This window comes from Mus pahari, chromosome 17 (assembly GCF_900095145.1).
Source record: "Mus pahari chromosome 17, PAHARI_EIJ_v1.1, whole genome shotgun sequence".
Lineage (NCBI taxonomy): Eukaryota > Metazoa > Chordata > Mammalia > Rodentia > Muridae > Mus > Mus pahari.
In genome coordinates, this window is record NC_034606.1 from 5,780,792 (window position 1) to 5,798,691 (window position 17,900).

General features: G+C 44.1%; 1 protein-coding gene across 3 annotated transcripts in view; it reads left to right on the plus strand.

The window, feature by feature from the left end:
• The window catches only part of Baalc (BAALC binder of MAP3K1 and KLF4), a 74,377-nt gene that overhangs the window by 50,095 nt on the left and 6,382 nt on the right, over positions 1–17,900 (plus strand). Inside the window, exons 1-2 of one of the 3 annotated variants that reach the window (XM_021217110.2) lie at positions 6,245–6,412; positions 6,986–7,152. The exons of 1 other annotated variant lie outside the window; for it this stretch is intronic. In XM_021217110.2, the coding sequence (XP_021072769.1) occupies positions 6,319–6,412; positions 6,986–7,152 (261 nt within the window). In that variant the 5' untranslated portion in view covers positions 6,245–6,318. Of the gene's footprint in view, positions 1–6,244; positions 6,413–6,985; positions 7,153–17,900 lie in introns of those variants that run through there. One more of the 3 variants, XM_021217109.2, reaches the window with a different exon arrangement.

Below are 17,900 nucleotides of genomic sequence, written 5' to 3' on the forward strand. Positions count from 1 at the left end.
CCTTTAATCCCAGCACTTGGGAGGCAGAGGCAGAGGCAGGCCGATTTCTGAGTTCGAGGCCAGCCTGGTCTACAGAGTGAGTTCCAGGACAGCCAGGACTACACAGAGAAACCCTGTCTTGAAAAACAAAACAAAACAACAACAACTAAAAGAGCAGAGTATGCACACACTCACACATTGACAATAGGTAGGAGGGAGAGTGTCTTCTAATAGTTATCCTAGTAGGTTGTAGGTAATTTGCACTTTCTTAGCACTGTAGCCAGTTTCCTACATGAAACACCTATTTTTAAAAACTTTTCAAATTTATTCTTTTCTTATATATTGCATCCCAACTGTAGTCTCTCCCCACTCCCCTACTTCCCACCCCTGGGCCACCCACACCTCCTCCATCTTTCTTCTGGTGAGGGTAGGCATCCCAGGAATATCAAACAAGTAAGGCATATCAAGTTGCAATAAGAACAGGCACCTCCCCTCATATCAAGACTGGATGAGACAACACAGTAGGAGGAAAAGGGTCCCAACAGCAGGCAAGAGAGTCAGAGACAACAACCACTCTCGCTGTGAGGAGTCACACAAGAAGACCAACTTACACAACTGTAACATACGCAGAAGGCCTAGGTCAGGCTCCCTGATTGTCAGTTCAATCTCTGTGAGCACACAGGAGCACACAGTTGATTCTGTGAGTTTTCTTGTGGTGTCCTTGACCACTCTGGCTTCTACAGAATCTTTCCTCTTATGAAGAAGTCCACAGCATGTAGCTCTGGGTCTCTGTGTCTGCTCCTATCGGTTGGTTGCTGGATGAAGGCTCTCTGATGACAATTATTCCAGTACTGCAGAATATGGGAGTTATTTCATTACACCTCCCTTCCCCGGTTACGTTCTACTCTATTGTAGGTCTCTGGGCTCTCCAGTCTCTGGTTCCTGGACCTCCAGGCAATGGGGTGGGCTCCCTCTTGTGGCATGGCCCTCAAACTGGTTGGCCACTCCCACAGTTTCTGTGCTCCCTTTGCCCCAGCACATGTTGCAGAAAGGACAAATGATAGGTCGAATGTTTTGTGCCTGAGTTGGTGTCCCAGTCTCTCCACTGGAAGTCTTGACTAGAGAGAAAGAATACTGAGAGAGACGAGTGCAATTGAGGGGCATTTTGGAAGTGAGGTAGAAACCCTGTGCAAAGGAAACAGCAGGGAATTTCCAAGGGTGACCCTAGCTAAGACTCCTAGTAATGGGGGATATAGAGCCTAAATTGGCCATCTCCTGTAACCAGAAACATCATTTATTTATTTGTTTGTTTATTTATTTATTTATTTAATGTATGTGAGCACACTGTTGCTGTCCTCAGACACACCAGAAGAGGGCATCAGATCCCATTACAGATGGTGCTGAGTCACCATGTGGTTGCTGGGACTTGAACTCAGGACCTCTGGAAGAGCAGTCAGTGATCTTAACTGCTGAGCCATCTCTCTACCGCCCCAAAACATCTATTTTTAAAAGTAAGGTAAATAAATATAATTTTATAAAAGGAACTGCAAGATGTTACGGGCTGAAGGGAATCTTAAGATTTGTGAACTGGAGGCTACTACTCTTGTGGTCTTTCTAACAAAATAACACACAAGGTTTTTAAGAGAAATATTCAAGGGAAAGGAAAGGGGGTCAAGAAGTGTTTGGGGCAACCTAGGGGGAGTACAGGCTGCTAGAGGGGTCACAGTAACACTACCCACCTTAGAAACAGCCGCCAAGCAGAGGGAACTGAGGTTTTATTATAGCCCAAAGTAGTTACCACGGAGACCTGGTGAGCACAGCCTCAGAACTGCAGAAATGGAGCTTCCAAAAGGGAGCCACCACTGTAGGGCAGAGAGGAAAGGACGTAGGTGGAGGGAAGACACAGGACCCAGGGAGAGCACTGGAAGAGTACCGCTTTCCCTTAGGGCTGCCTCTCAGATTTCTAGCCTGTTTACTTTCTGCCAGTGTCCCTGTAGGGCAGTGTTTCCTGCCTTCCTAAGGCGGAGACCCTTTGATACAGCTCTTCATGTTGTGGTGACCGCAAACCATAAAATTATTTTCACTGTGACTTTATTACTGTAAGTTTGCCCCTCTTGCGGATGGTAAATATCTGTGTTTTCTGATGGAGCCATATGTTGGGGTCATTCAACCCTAAGGGGGTCGCAGCCCACATGTTGAGAACCAGTGTTGGAGGTTTCAGAAGTCAGACACTGGGGCTGCTGTTCTTGGTTCCAGCCTTACCTCTGCAGTGTTCCCCTTGCCTGTGGCTGAGGGCTTTGAGAAGATGTTCCTCAGTAACCTCAGTGGCTGAAGGCAGATGCGACAGACTCTCAGGGGACAGAGGTTCCAGGCACGCTGGTCAGGACCTGTGTCCTTAGGGATTACAAGCGCAGAAGTCAGTCTCTTCCCCAGGTGTAGCTGTTCAAGTCCCAGTGCGCCTCTTTTTTTCTTCAGCCAATAAAACATCCTGAAACGTGTTGCTGCTTCCCTTTGATGCTCGCTTTCCTTAGCTATAGTGTACACATCATGCTGCTGATCTATCAAACACAACGAAATGATTTCAGCCCTCATAGCTGTATTGCCATCTGCACCACCAATTTTAGAACATTGTCATTACCTGGAGGAAAAATAGCATACCCCTTAAGAGTCACTTTTCATCTCATCCCAACACCCATGCCCTTGGTGACCACCGAGCTACCTTCCCACCTCTAGCATTGGCTGTTTCTGAGAATTTCATAACGTGGATTTACAAACTACCTTCTGTAAATTGACTTTTCAGTTAGCTCACATAATGTTTCAAGCTTCGTTGGTGTACAGCATATATCTGCACTTCCACTGATGTGTGTTAACCCACCTACCAGCTGGTGGGATGTTTGGTCTGTTTCTGCTTTTCAGTTATTAGGTATAACACTGCCACAAACATTGTGTGAGTTACTTGTCTCATTGCTGAGACGATATACCTACCTGACCCAAGCACTGAGGGAAGAAAAGAGGGATTTATTTTGTGTTGTAAAAACTATTTAATCTCATTCTGGGGTTTTTGCACTGCCTTTGACGATTCAGTTTCCAGATAAAATACGCATAACCTTTATATTTATATCAAGCCTTTAATGCACTAGATATCTACCCTCTAAGCTATTAGAATCTCTTTCCCCATCAATAACCCTGAATTATAATTGGCCATGTTATCTGGGCTGCTCTTAACTCCAATTGGCCAGCCCTCGTGGCCATGTTTTCATGACTCACCTACCCCATGGGGTCTCCTCCTCTCTCCACCTTCTCTCTCTCCTCCTCATCGTTGTGGTCTCTGCTCCAGCTGCAAGCCCATGAACCAAAATCCCACCAATCTCTCTTCTGTCCAGCTATAGGCTGTCAGCATCTTCATTCAAGCAGTGATTTTAAATTTAGGAACAAGGTATGTGGCGGCAGTCAGGCCTTGTGGGCCAGTATTTAGCATTACAGTACATAGCAAAAGACCAAACCTCAACCATTTGGGGATGCAGTCCAAAGAAGCAAGAGGCACAGAAGTAAGAACTGAGGACAACCAGACACACTATGTCTGCATTCAGGAGACAGAGGCATAAATGTGTGTGCTTGGCTCAAGGTCTCCTTTTGAATCGGCTCAAGATCCTAGTCCATGGCATGGTTCAACCTACATTATGGTGGGGCTTCCTTCTTTATCTGAGCTAATCTAGATAGCACCTCACAGGGCAAGCCAGAGATTTGTTCCCACAGGGATTCTAAATCTCATTAAACTGGCACTCAAGACTAACCTTTACAAACACTCGTGTGCATGTTTGTGTGGCTGCTTTCATTTGTCTTGGTGTGTAGGTGGAAGTGGCCTTGCTAGGCCTTGGAGACGCTGTGTCTATCTTTTTGTGAGCCTGACCGAGGGAAAGATTGTGAGCATTCCCAGGCACAGCAGCGTTGCAGGGGATTCCCAAGTCTACATTTTCAACCATTTTTCCTTTTTAAAATCACACTCATCTTGGTAACTTCTTGTGTTTCTGATATTCTTGGCCATGTGCATATCTTCTTCATGTATATGTCTATTTAGATCCTTTCTTCATACTTTAATTGAGTCATTTATCTTTTTTCATTATTCAGTTGCAAGAGTTCCTTTTAGCAGGGATATAATTTTCAAAAGTCCTCTTTTTTCCAATGGATTATCTTTTCGTCATGATCTCGACATTTGATGATGTCCAACTATGGATTTTGCTGTTTTTGTTTGTCCTTTTGGGTCATTTCTAAGGAATCATTGCCTAACTTAATATCATAAATATTTGCCATTTATATTTTAAAGAAAAATTTAACAGTTTCAGCTTTTACACTTAGATCTTTGGTTCTTTGTGATTTATCTTTTGTGTTGGTTGTGAGGTAGAAGATTCGCTCCATTCTTCTTCTCTAGCACATTTGTTGAGAAATTATTTTTCCTTTTTGGAGTATTTTGGTATGCTTGTCCATGAATGCAAGGGTTACTCAATATGTTGAGTAATTTATATTTAATGTAGTGGTGTAAATGGCCACATATATTACACATCAAGTGCAATCTGCAGTTATTCATTAGACTAAAGAAATGGCAGTGAGACATCATCCTATTCTGGTTCATTTTGAAAATTAGAAGACAAACTCTCAGTAAGTGGTTAAGTACTAATAATTTAATTTATATCTTAATTCAGACAAAATTACCATTGGGCATGTGTTCTGGATCTGAGCCTAGACAGTGCTTGATGAGCCAGGGTTCCCTCTGATGTAACATCAGAGATTCTTCTCAAACATATTACCAATGTCTTACACTCCGATTTTCTGTCATTGAGGGAAAATACTTGCAGCCATTTCTTCATGACTTTGGACAGACTTTCCGATCACCTTCACCAGGGATAGCCAGGTGCTGGGGTTAAGGAGCAAACTTGTTCTGCATGTGGCTGCTAGCTAGCATTTTAAACTTCTGTAGTCTGGCCTCCTACTTGACTTCATTTCTAAAATAGCCAGAAGCTTTGGCAAGAAGCCACTGGTCGCAGTTTATCAAGCAGCGGCATGTCTGTTTCCCATCTTTTGGTAAAGTCAGTCATTTGGTTTGTCTCCAGGATGGAAATTTTATGGAGGATGTTCACACTACTCTCTAGAGGCAGGCAAATTTATCCCAGTTTATGGTGTTTCTCCAGAATTCACTGTGAGACAAATAAAGATGAGCATTTTTCCCATAACCCTCAGAATAAGCAAGAGCATTAATCTGTTAAATGGAGATCTGTATGCAGCTACATCTATGATCATAATACAAGGAGCCTTTGCAGTCTCTAAAGTCCTCTCCCTCAGAGTCTAGGGGGACTTTTGCAAATCCATGTTCCTGAGTCTCTACTGAATCAGAAATCTGGGCCAATGGATGTCAGGATTTGCATTTTAAGACACCATTAATGGGTCTCCTATGCACTAAGGTTGAGAGCTGCCTGCTTGGGAGTTTTACTAGGAGGAAGCACTTGCTTGCATAGAAAAGCACAGGTCTAGAATTAAACTCCTGTACAACAAGGGCGAGTCTCCCACCCCAGGCTGGGGTAGGGAGGGAGTGGTACAACAGATAAACAGATGGCACCCAGCCTCTAGCACAATACAGGAGCTACTTTATTCACTGAGCATGAATAATGGTTCCTAGTTCACAGGGCTACTGTGAGGATTAAAGGGTCAACATGCACAAAGGCTCTAACAATGTCTGAGCATTATTTATGGCCTAGCACCAGCCGGCTCTTCCTCATGATCCTCTCTTTAGCCATGTTGGTTACATTCTTAACTTATGACTCACACAATCAGCTAAGTGCTTACCGACTAGCCTACTAAGCCTGGCCTATAAGCTGAGAAGTTCTGATAGCAAGCTAAAAGAACGAGGCCAGCCAGGGGCCATTGCCAGATGTAATCTTTCCAGATTGGTTACCCCAAAGGTCAGCCACAAACCCAGTGTTTCTGTTGTGTGAATTTAGCTTATATTTCTTACCCAAATGTGTAAATACGGAAAAGGACAAAGTAAACTACATTTCCCTCGATTACCCAGAAGTGTAGCCAATCAAAAGACTGGCTGGTCACTTTCAGCAAAGCAGCTGCTGTCAGGAGCCCAGGACCTGCTGGGCTCAGAAGGGGCCTGGCTCAGAGACAAAGCTCAGTGGACACCGTCTTGACACTCTTAGTCATTTTATTTCTGAATTTGAGTCGTACAAGTGAAATTCAAGGCCCCTGAGTACAGCTTCCTGTTGTGAGCCAAGTCCCAGACGGCAGCCGCCGGCAAGCCTAGCCTGGTGGAGGAGGGATAGCCTCTCTGGCTGTTTCCTCATGCCCACAACTCCTGTGGCATCTGGCTGGCTTCTCGCAGCTCATTTGGCAGATCCCTTCCTTGATCCCTGGGCCTTTTTCTCCTACAAATCAGGTACTTGTTGTGTGTCCTGAATTCCCATCTTGTCCTCCTTTTGCTTTTTAGTGAGGTCATTTATTTGAAGTTCTGTGTTTCTTGGCATTTGTTGTGGGAGACACACTTGCTCAGTCCAATAGGTGGAGACTAGGAAAAAAATATCTTTGTGTAACCTTCAAATGAGTGACCTTACTTCTAGGAATTTATCCCAGAGAACCACTAGGAATAAAAGTTATTAATCAAAAGGAATGTTATTCCAGTAACATCTAGCATTAGAACGTGGAAACAAATATCCAGTTAGAGGGCATTGGTTAAATGATTGCCCATTCGTACAACCAGCAGATGTGTGAAAAAAATAACATGTGAAAAAGTTGCCATCAATGTGTTAAGTGAAAATTTCAAGCTACAAAGCTATTTTAAAATCCTATTTTAATATAAAAACACGTGTATTCTTACAGGAAAAGATAGTTTCACCAGGTGGAACTTGAGGCCACCTTTCACTTTTAGCTGCCCTCTCTTTGCCACCTTGGGATTGCTTGTGACAGCTGCCATCTGCAAGCCTCTCGTGCCACTCTCTCCTTGCCTCCTCAGGTGTGCTGGAAGACGGACTGTCCTCTAACGGGGTGCTCCGACCTGCAGCCCCGGGTGGAATAGCCAACCCAGAGAAGAAGACGAACTGTGGGACCCAATGTCCCAACTCACAGAGCCTCAGCTCAGGCCCTCTGACCCAGAAACAGAATGGCCTCTGGGCCACAGAGGTAGGGTCAAAACTACATCAACTGGGGATGGAGAACAGGGGTGGAGCTTACAAATCGGGACCAACACTTGTGTCCAGGGAAGGAAGACCTTGGGAAACCTTGAGAGGTTTTCCACCTCTCAGTGTAAAAACTTACTGCAAACGTCATTTTAATCCTTTCCCTGTGGGCTGTTGAGTTTTATTTAACTTATAGAAATGAGTCCTTGAGAGTTGCCTCCTGGAGGAAATGTGTGTTTGTTCAGGTACACAGCTCTGTCCAAAGGTCTCCTTGTGTTAGGCAGCGAAGCCAGTGGAAGGAAACAAAACTGGCATTGTACCTCATACCCTCCAATCAGCTGGTCAGTGCAAGGGTCTTCCAGGGTGACTCTTGTAAAATATCATACCAGCATCACCAGAACACTTGCTGTTTGAAAGAAGGCTGGCTATGGTCCTGGACCTGGCAGGCATCCTCTGATCCCTTACTTCCCAGAACCTGTTTGGACGTTCTCCTCCTGCTCCTCCATGGGGTGGGACTGGGGGGGGGGAGGGGCTGTAGCCCAAACAAAAGCTCTGAGCAGGTGGAGACTCTACAGCCTCTTCCTCTTCCTCTTCCTCTTCCTCTTCCTCTTCTTCTTCCTCTCCTTCCCCCTCCTCTGTTCCTCCTCCCATTTCCTCATCTTCCCTCAAGTCCACCATTTACTTGAAGGTTCAAAACCCACGGGTCACACCTGTCCCAGCTCTGCCTCCTGCTTCCTGATGACACAGCTTTCTACCTAGTGATGGGATTCTTTTTGTTTTGTTTTGTTTTGTTTTGTTTTGTTTTATTTTTCTTCTTTTGCATGGTAGTTTATTTCCAAAAACACTTTCTTTTTCTGAGTTGATATATCACAAAAGCATTGTCTTGTGTAGGTGTAGTCAAGGATCAAGTTTTTCTGTTAGAGCAAAGACATTGTAAACATGTACATCGACCTTAAATTTCATACAATGCCATGAGGAAGAATGGAAACTAGCTAAACCCTGAGGTGACCAATTTTATTCCACTTCACTGTGTAACAAAGCTTATCATTTGCAAGAATTTTGTGATGGAATTCCTCTTCACATCATTAAGTTGCTTTCAGTGGCTTTGATCAGCAAACCAGTTTCAAATTTATCTCCCAAGTTCATTACCTGAGACTTGTAGAGTTAATCTGTCAGAATATCAGGTTTCTTAAACATACAGTGGAAGTAAAATAATATCCAAAGGAACAGACAGATGGTCCTCCTCTTGTAGACTGAGATACAAAGAACAATGGGAACGAGGGACAAACAACACAATGACCTCATTAAGTGGAATGCTAATGGAACCCAAAGGCTAGCTGGGGAAGGGAGATGGAAGGGTCTTATGGTGTCGACTTTGTGCATCAGCTGACTTTCAGGAGACCCAGTCATCGCTGACAGAGTGCAAGGCAGTTTGGGCTCCACAGAACCATGTTCACAAGGTTGAGTGTTCTAGAGAGGGTCCAGATGTCTGTCCCCTAATCCTTCTCTCCATATTTGAGACACAGAATGTGTTATAGTGGAGAGATGGCAGTTACCTGAAAACAGCTTGATCTACGTACTTGCTTTCCTTATGCCACATTCTACCCTCCTCACCCATCACTTCAAAGCTGTGTTTTGCACTTAAAAGAGTGCTAGCTCTTAGGCCCTCTAGGCTTTGAAATCATCCCAACTGCATCATGACCATTTTTATAGACAAGGGAACTAAGGCATGCATTGTATGGCCCATATAGTACCACATACGTGATGGAGATGAACCCGGTGGATCAGAGCATCAGAAAGCAGGGCATGGGGCCGTAGCTCAGTGGGTAAAGTGTTTTCCTAATAGCACAAACCCTTGGACTCAATCCCCAGTGGGCAATGGGAGTACTGAGAAGATGAAGGTAGGAGGGTCAAAGTTCAAAGCTATCCTCGGCTGCATTTTTACAATGGTGAGAAAACAACACTTTGAATATCACAATTCTAACTTCAAATTGGGACCTCTTCCTGGGTGTGCAGCCTGCAGTGCCACCTTCTCTTACATTGACAGTGGATAGAGTAATGGGTTCCGGTCATCCTGGAGATCACCAAGGAACCAGCTGATAGTCCACAGTGAACTGTGGCACTACTACATACATTTCCAGCTTGCGTTGGGTTTATTAAGGTATGAGCCATCTTCCCTGTGCGCCGGCTCCTGGATGATGGCTCTTCTCCAGGATTCACCTTTGGAAAAAACGTACAGCCTCATCCACACACCTCTTGCAGTTTTCCAATTCAGAAGTACCAGGAAAAATTGTGGGTTAAAGGCAATCCTTCCTGGGCCTTACCAGGGCCCAGCTGGGGTGAGACGAGAGTCAGATGATATGAGAAATAACATTGCTGCAGACTTGACTGGTGCTCTGAGGTACCTGGGAAGACATTAGTGGGGATAGTAACTGTTAGCGCAGACGCCCCCTCCAAAGCTCACATTCCTTTCTGAAGGGTGATGGGACACAGTGAACACACCAGTGATGGTGAACAACAGGATTTTATGTTTTGAGTCCTCTACGCTTCATAGCCTGTTGTGGATAGCCTTGGGGCTAATTATATTTGATGTTAATTCCGTTCTATGAGGGTTTTGAGTCAGCACTCAGGTGATTTCCTGTAAACCTGCTTCCCACCTTAATTTGTAAAATAAAGGAGAGCTGATGATTGGGCAGATAAAAGGGAAGGTGGAGCAGAAGGTGAGGGAGAGAAGGAGAAAATGGCAGAGGGGGAGGATGCAGAGGAGGAGGAAAAAGAAAAGCAGAGCAGAAGCACATGGCCTGGAGAAACCGCAAGTTCTAAGGGGTCTCATAAGCTGTGGAAGATGGTAGTGTAGCGGTAGAGCTGCCCAATCTAGGCGCACAGCATGTATTCATATTAACTGAGTTGTGTTTTCATCACCGGGGCATATTTGGGTTGGAGATTTCCCGCAACAACAGCCCATCAAACAAACCGTCTCTCTGTTTCTTCAATTCCTTCTGGTCCCTGCTCCTGGCTGGCATCAATAGATGCTAATGGACAAAATGATCGCACCAACAATGATCTTGCAGAAACTGGAACTGACTGTCTCAGTAGAGAGAGCTCTTTATGTACCCTGCTTTCCTTAATTGTTTGGGACCAAATTGACCTCACAGCGCTTAATAAGGTGTTCCCCTTCACCCAGCTCCCCACCTGTGCCCAGAAAACAATCCAAGAAGAGCCTCTGCTGCTTTCTGTTAATTAAGGCAGTCTAGGATGCTAAGCTGGTCCCAAACACTTTGATATGCTATTTCTTCTTCAGGCTTGGATCTTACCTCCTCCATAAAAAGTCAAAACGGACAGAACTCCCCCAGCCAGCTTGAGCTTGAGGTCAGGAACCTATGTTCCTGAAAGAGAAAACCAGTTCCTGAAGGCTATCCTCTGATTCACACAGGCATTGTATTTATACACACACACACACACACACACACACACACACACACACACACACACGAGAAGTAAGATAAAATTCTCACCTGGGGCTGGAGAGATGGCTCAGCAGCTCAGAGCACATTTTGAGCTTGCAAAAGACCTACGTTCAGTTACCATCAGCACCCATCAGCTTTACCACTGGGGGAGCCACAGAGGTCCTCATGTTCACAGGTGAACAATAGGGGAACCAGGAATGTTAAATACACAGGGTTGTTTCTTCAAAGGAGAGATGTCTAACCTGTTTTCTGGCTCCATGGTTGGGAGTGGGCGTGGTTAATAGCATGGTGACCTTTGTGCTATTTATGAGGCTGAGACCACACAGTACACACACACACACACACACACACACACACACACACACACACACACACACACACACACACCGTCGCTTACCTTGAGCTTGTTTTTCTCAGAGAATCTATAGAACCCATCTTTACAGAGGATGCCACATGTACTTTACAAAGAGTTTCGGTGTAGTCATGTTCTAAGGTTTGTTGTGCACATGGGATTGAACTGATTATCACCAGAAAACTTTTTGCCAAACTGAGCTGTGTACATTTATTATGCCTACAATAAGCTACTTGGGTCAGACTCTCAAAGTTTGAACCTATACCGGCTACTGAGTTGTTTTGAGCTGAACTTCCTTCTCGCTTAGCTAGGGTGTGCTCAATCCTCCCTCACACTCCCCAAACCATCCATTAACTCCAGTTCCAGGGATCTGACACTCTTCTGACCTCTGCAAGGGCATGCACATAATGCATAGAGGCAAAACTCTCATACCTGTGAGAGAAAAATAAACAAATCTAAGCAAAACAAAACAAAAACCCCTCAAGTGTCAGTGGGAGGCAGAAACATCCACTGAATGCAGCTCTTGGCAGACAAAGCCCTGAGCCCATTACTGTGAGCAGCCAGCACACGGGGCTTTGTGTCTCCAAAGCTGCGCAGTCTCCAGTTGCTTTATTGTTCTTGGCACAGTGACCAGACGCTAAAGGAATTACCCATTGTCTGGGTTAATTCTCAGCTAAGGGACTGCCTCCAAAAGTTCCAGCCCCAGTGTCTAGCCAACAATGGTTGGCAATGTGTGGCCCAGTGTAGGAAGGATGGGTGAAACCCTATGGACTTCAAAGGATAGGGTCGGCAGTGGTGTGGAATTTCTCTCTGACAGTGGTAATGTGAGGCACATCAAGGAAGAGCCAGGGAAGCAAAGGGGCCTTTTAGGAAAAACAGAAGCAAGATGCTAAATGGAGGGAGGGAACAGATGGAACCACTGGGGGGAACCAGAGGGAAGGCTGTGGTAGGGCCCTTGGGAGCTCTCAGCAGCCCACGCCTGGGAAAAAGGAAGGGCTCTATTACAGTGGCAGGACAGATTTCTGAAGAGATTTGGCCTGCAGCAAAACCAGTTCAGTCAAAAGATACTCTGGTCATAGCCTTCCTTAATCTTCATAGTCTTTCCTTGACATCCCAGTCTACTTCAGGTTAAATGCATCTGTACAGGTGTTATTAACTCCGAGCTGGCTGGATGAGACAATCCTAGCAGCTCAGTAAGATCAAAAGGGGGCTTCCCCACCACCAGCCCTGTTCTGGCAACGTCATCATAGCATGGCAGCTCCGCTAACTTCCCTGTGAGCATCTCTCCCTGAGGCTTATGGGAAAATGCAACATGTCCTTGTGACAGTTGATGAAACCCAGTAGCTTAAGTCAAAGTGGTTCTGATGCTGCTGTGGAAAGCTAATAGCTGGCCTGTCACGGTGTGGGTGGGGTTGCTGAGATGGAATATTCCCTGATTAACCCCACGTTAACACTTTAAAGCACATGGAATCTGGGAACTAGAGGTTTCTCAGTGTCTGTCTTTTTTTAATGGAGAAAAAAAGAAATGTAAAGCCTTCCTCTGTTACAGCCTGTAAATCTCTGTGCTTAATCCCAGATAAGGAGAGGCATGGTAAACAAACATGCCTGGCTTACTATGTGCCAGACACTATATACATGGCTTTTTAACCCCACAACTCTGAAAGGTCTGCTTCCCCATCTGGGAAAATGGAGGCCTGAGAGTTGAGTGTCGATTCAGCAGGACCCAGGGAGTTGTGGCTGTGTTGTGTAAACACACACAGCTTCATTCAACAGGACACAGTGAGCTGTGCTGTGTTGGAATGTAAACTTCTGTCTGTCTGCTTCCTAAGCCCATGGTCTCTCCCTTCATTGGCTGAATCATAATCTTGGAGAAGTTAGTGTGAACTTCATGAGAGTTCATCAGGATATGGGACCTGGAGCCATTGTCTTTATTTTGGCTGATAACCTGCAGGACATTGTCCTTGGTGAAGTGCATCGGCCTGAGTGACTGCAGAGGGCTTATTGTGCCGACAAACACAATAAGGCCGGGATGCTGCACTGGTGATGTGAGGAGCCATCAGTGCTTTGCATAACTGAAAGCCTGTGGGAAAGTTCGAGGGCATGTAGGCAGGGCAAACAGATTCTGTGCGTGGGAGCCTCTTTCTCTCCTCCTACCCCCTTTATAGTCTCTCTCTCTCTCTCTCTCTCTCTCTCTCTCTCTCTCTCTCTCTCTCTCTCTCTGACAAAATCTTATGCGGACCAAAATGTCCCTGAATTCATTATGCAGCTGATAACCCTGAACTCCTGACCCTCCTGCCTCTACCTCCCAAGTGCTGACATTACAGTTGTGTGTCACTGTGCCCTGTTTTTCTTTTCTTTCTGAAAGGCTATCTGCACTTGTCCGTTTTTCAAATCATTTATTGGACATCTATGATTCGACAGGCATGGAATTAGGTTCTATACTGATCAAAATCTATCTTCTTGAACTTAAAATCTGACTAAAATGTTGAAAATCGGTAAGTGCAGAGTTCAAGCTGTAGTTAAAGGCAGCTCAGGAAGTAAAAGGGCTGGACAGGAAATAAAAAGGTTGGACAGGAAGTGGGGGTTACTGAAAGGACCGATAACAGAGCCATGACGCAATATGCTTAGAAACATCCCATTAACAATTGCTTAGCGTGACTGCCTATGGGACGGCGCTAAAGGTCAGAGCATGCTATTATGATACTCTTCTTTATACATTCTTTTGAGCCACATTTGAAGCAAGTTTTATTAAATTTTGGCCAGGTCAATGGGCACAGGCCCGGTCCATGCCTGGATTCCCAGAGAATGATTCCTCATCTCGACTCTTTAGTACTTGTTTTGTCTTTTGAAACGTAATCTCACTATGTAGTCCATGCTTGCTCTGTAGCCCAGGCTGGATCTGAACTCTCAACTCTCTTCCCCATCCTCCCAGGTGCTGAAATTTGGCTTATCAAAAAATTTACATGCTTATCAATTTATATGTAGTATATTGTATTATTTTAGCATACTAATATAATTGTTACATATTTTAATTACATATACTTATAGAAACTATATTATACATAAATAATATAATATGATATATTGTATTCTTTATTTTAAACATATATATGTATGTATATATGTGTATATATATATATATATATATATATATATATATATATATATATAATTTTGTCTTTGAGACAGGGTTTAACTATGTAAACCAGGCTGACCTCAAACTCATAGTGACCTATCTACCTCTGCCTCTGTCTCCCACATGCTCCAGTTAACAGGGATGTTACATACAACACCTGTTTTTTTAAAAAACACTATAATCATGTATTGTTTTCTTTTTTTCTTTCTTTTCTTTGTAGACATCATCTCTTGTAGTCAAATTTGGCTTCAAACTCTTGATGAATTGGGCAGTGACCTTGAGTCTCTCGTCCTCTTGCCTTAACCTCCCAGGTGCTGATATCTGTATAGGTGTGAGCTATCACCCCAGCTCATGTATTGCATTTATATTTAAAAATACTAATGTGGCAGAAAAAACAAGCAGACTGTATCTAACAAACCATGATTTCAGTCAGCTTTTCCTTATCATCCACAAAGAACTATGAAAAGGTTTGTACATTCCTTTGCTAGATACAGGCATATTTGTTGAGTCCAAGCTAAACCAAGAACATCTCTATTTCCATTTGGGGTGAAAAGGAGAAAAGGGCTGAGCAGGTTTTGCTGCAATCTGGAGGCCAGGTCGCTGTGAAGCCTCCAATCTGTCCTTACCTCCCTCCACAGGGAGTGAGCTGGCTTGTTGACTCCTGAACCCCAGGAGAGACAAGTCCATCTGGGTTGGAGGTTGCCAGGAAGTTATCACAGCCTATCTAGCTACCCTTGAGAATGGCAGCCAGCAAATGACTCTTAATTAAAGAGGCTGCATCAAGGGGACCCAAAGCTGTGACTCATAGGGTTCTAGACCTACAGAAATAAAAATGAGACAAAATTAAAAAATGTTGTCAGGTGAGAAACAGGAGGTGGCCCATTAAGAAGAGTCAATGGTGACAGAGCCCACAAAGCAAGAACCTTAAAAGTGAAGGAAGGATTAAATTAACAGGTAGCTGTGGAAGAAAAAGGTGTCAAGTAGGTTTCTCTCATCAGCAAACAGAACTGTGAGATTTTTTTTTTAAGCCAGTAATTCAGATGCTTATTTTTCCTTGTCATCAAAAAGGGGGTAGGCTATTAAATGCAAGTGTTTGGCTAGCTGGACCACATCAGAGGGGAGTATCTCTATTCCCACAAAGTAAGAGAGAAAGTGGTTTAGCTATTCAGCATCTCTCTGTAGCTTTATCAAAAAAGAGAAAGTGACTCATCTCTCTGAATAGCTATAGAAAACATCTGACTTGGAAGCTCCCCTTTCCCTCTCATTTGGGTTTTGACTTTGTATCAATTACTTTTCTTATTGCTGCTACAAAATATCTGACAAAAGCAACTTTGAGAAGGAGGGGTAATTTGGGCTCAGTGAGAAGGGAGGGTTAATTTGGGCTCATAGTTTGAAGGGATTGTTTTAGTCTTAATGATGCAATTCACAATGGTGATGAAGGCAGAGGGGCAGAAGCATCCAAAGGCTGGTCATATTGTGTGTGCACTCTGTAAGTAGGGAGCAGACAGGATGTAGGCCTGAGCTCTAAAATCTTAAGTCCTTCTCCCAGTCACACACCTTTTAAGAGGCTATACCTCTTAAAAGTTCAAGAACATTCCAGAACAGCACTAACAGCTGGGAACTAAAACTTTTAGCCCTGGGAATATTTCACATTCAAGATGAAACAGAATCTAAAGCTTTGAAGTTGTAACTAGATTGCAGTAGTTACCAACCTTTGGGTTGATGTCTCAGATTTCCCACCCCCCCACCCCCCTTTTCCGGTAAAAAAAAATGTACTTTGTGTGGGCTGGTGAGATGGCTCAGCAGGTAAAAGCACTGACTGTCAAGGCTAGTTAGCCTAAAAATCTACCGAAATAAGAGCCAATGGGATGGCTTAGTGGGTAAAAGCTTACAAGGATGAGGACCTGAGATTAGATCGCAGCACTCATGTCAAAGATCCGCATGGCAGCCCGTATTTGATGTAGGGGAGCAGACAGAGACAAATGGAATCTCGGGGCTTACTGGCCAAATAGCTAAAGTGATACACCCTAGTTTTTGTGAAATAACTTGTCTAAAAAAAGAAGATAGAAACCAATAGAGAAAGAAACACCAAGTGGACCTCTGGTCTCTCTCTCTCTCTCTCTCTCTCACACACACACACACACACACACACACACTCACAGACACACAGACACACACACTCATAGACATATACACAAACACACACACAGACACATACACAGACATACACACACACAGACACACAGACATACATACTCACACACACACAAACACACACACTCACAGACACACATACACTCACAGACATACACAAACACACACACGGGCACACACAGACACATACACAGACATACACACACACAGACACAGACACACAGACATACATACTCACTCACACACACAAACACACACACATGACTGAAATAGAAAAGGGTGTTTACTTTCTGTGGATATTCTGCAATCAATCTTTGTGAATTATCTCAATAAACTTCCCTAAAGGAAACCGTTTGTGCCACCTGGGAAGCTGACCTCTCATTGTTGAAAGCTCTGTTACCCCCCCACCAACCTGAGAGAAGTGCTTCTGTCTGGCTCATTTGAAATATGGCCTCTGTCTCCTTGTTCTCTGATAATTTTTAAAGCTTTTATGTAACAACAACCCCATGAAAGTCAGATAGAAATAGCCTCACTATCAGCAGGCCTTTCTGTGGGACACATTCTCATTGTTTAGTTTCCTGCACACAGCTGTGTGTGTGTGGTTAGCAGTTGTGTTCGGAGAGAAGTTCAATGTCAAGTGGAGGATGGAGAAACTTCTTAAGAATGTTTTGAGAATAGATAGATGATAGATAGATAGATAGATAGATAGATAGATAGATAGATAGATAGAAGATATGTGTGTATGTAGGTAGATAGATAATAGGTATGTACATAGGTAGGAAGGTAGATAGATGATATATCGATAATAAGTAGATCGATAATAATCAGATTTGTGCAATAAAGAGTTGTCTGCTTCTGGGAAAAGAATAAACCCATAAAAATCTTTGCTAGTTCTGTGCTAGTTCAGACTTGAAAGGTCTGAACTAAAACAGAACTCTAAGCTATATTGATTTCTGTTGTTTAAAAAAGGGTGCATAAGTGGGGCATCATCCATCCATCTGTCCATCTACCCATTCATCTACCCATCCATTCATCTATCCAACCATTTATCCACCCACCCATCATCTATCCATCCATCCACCCACCCACCCACCCATCATCTATCCATCCACCCATCCATCCACCCACCCAACATCCATCCATCCATTTATTCAGCCAAAGTTAAACTGGGGCCTTGTTCTGTCTCAGTACTGTGCTAAGAACTGGGGATTTACAAAGGAGCTGAAGCTGAGCTTGAACACTGGGATTACCAGTAAACTATCATCTGGAGTATGGCTCCCTAGAAGCATACCCCAAGATGATGACTCTTCCTCAAAAAATTGACTGACTCCTGCATCATAGTGAGGAAGTAGCTCAGGTCAAAATTTCAAGGTCAGTAAGTATTCAGGTAATGTTGAGCAGATGTGCAACCTTGATTTGATTCTGCCAGGAGCTGTGAACTGTAGGTGGCATTGTAGTCTCCTCTGAGGCAAGAGGCTAGAGTGTTTGTATCCCTGAGAATAAGGTGTGACCTCTCTGGCACTTCTAGAGTAGCTGACACCTATCAGTGGAGATACACACACACACACACACACACACACACACACACACACACACATGCACACGCACACGCACACGCACACGCACACACACATATATATACA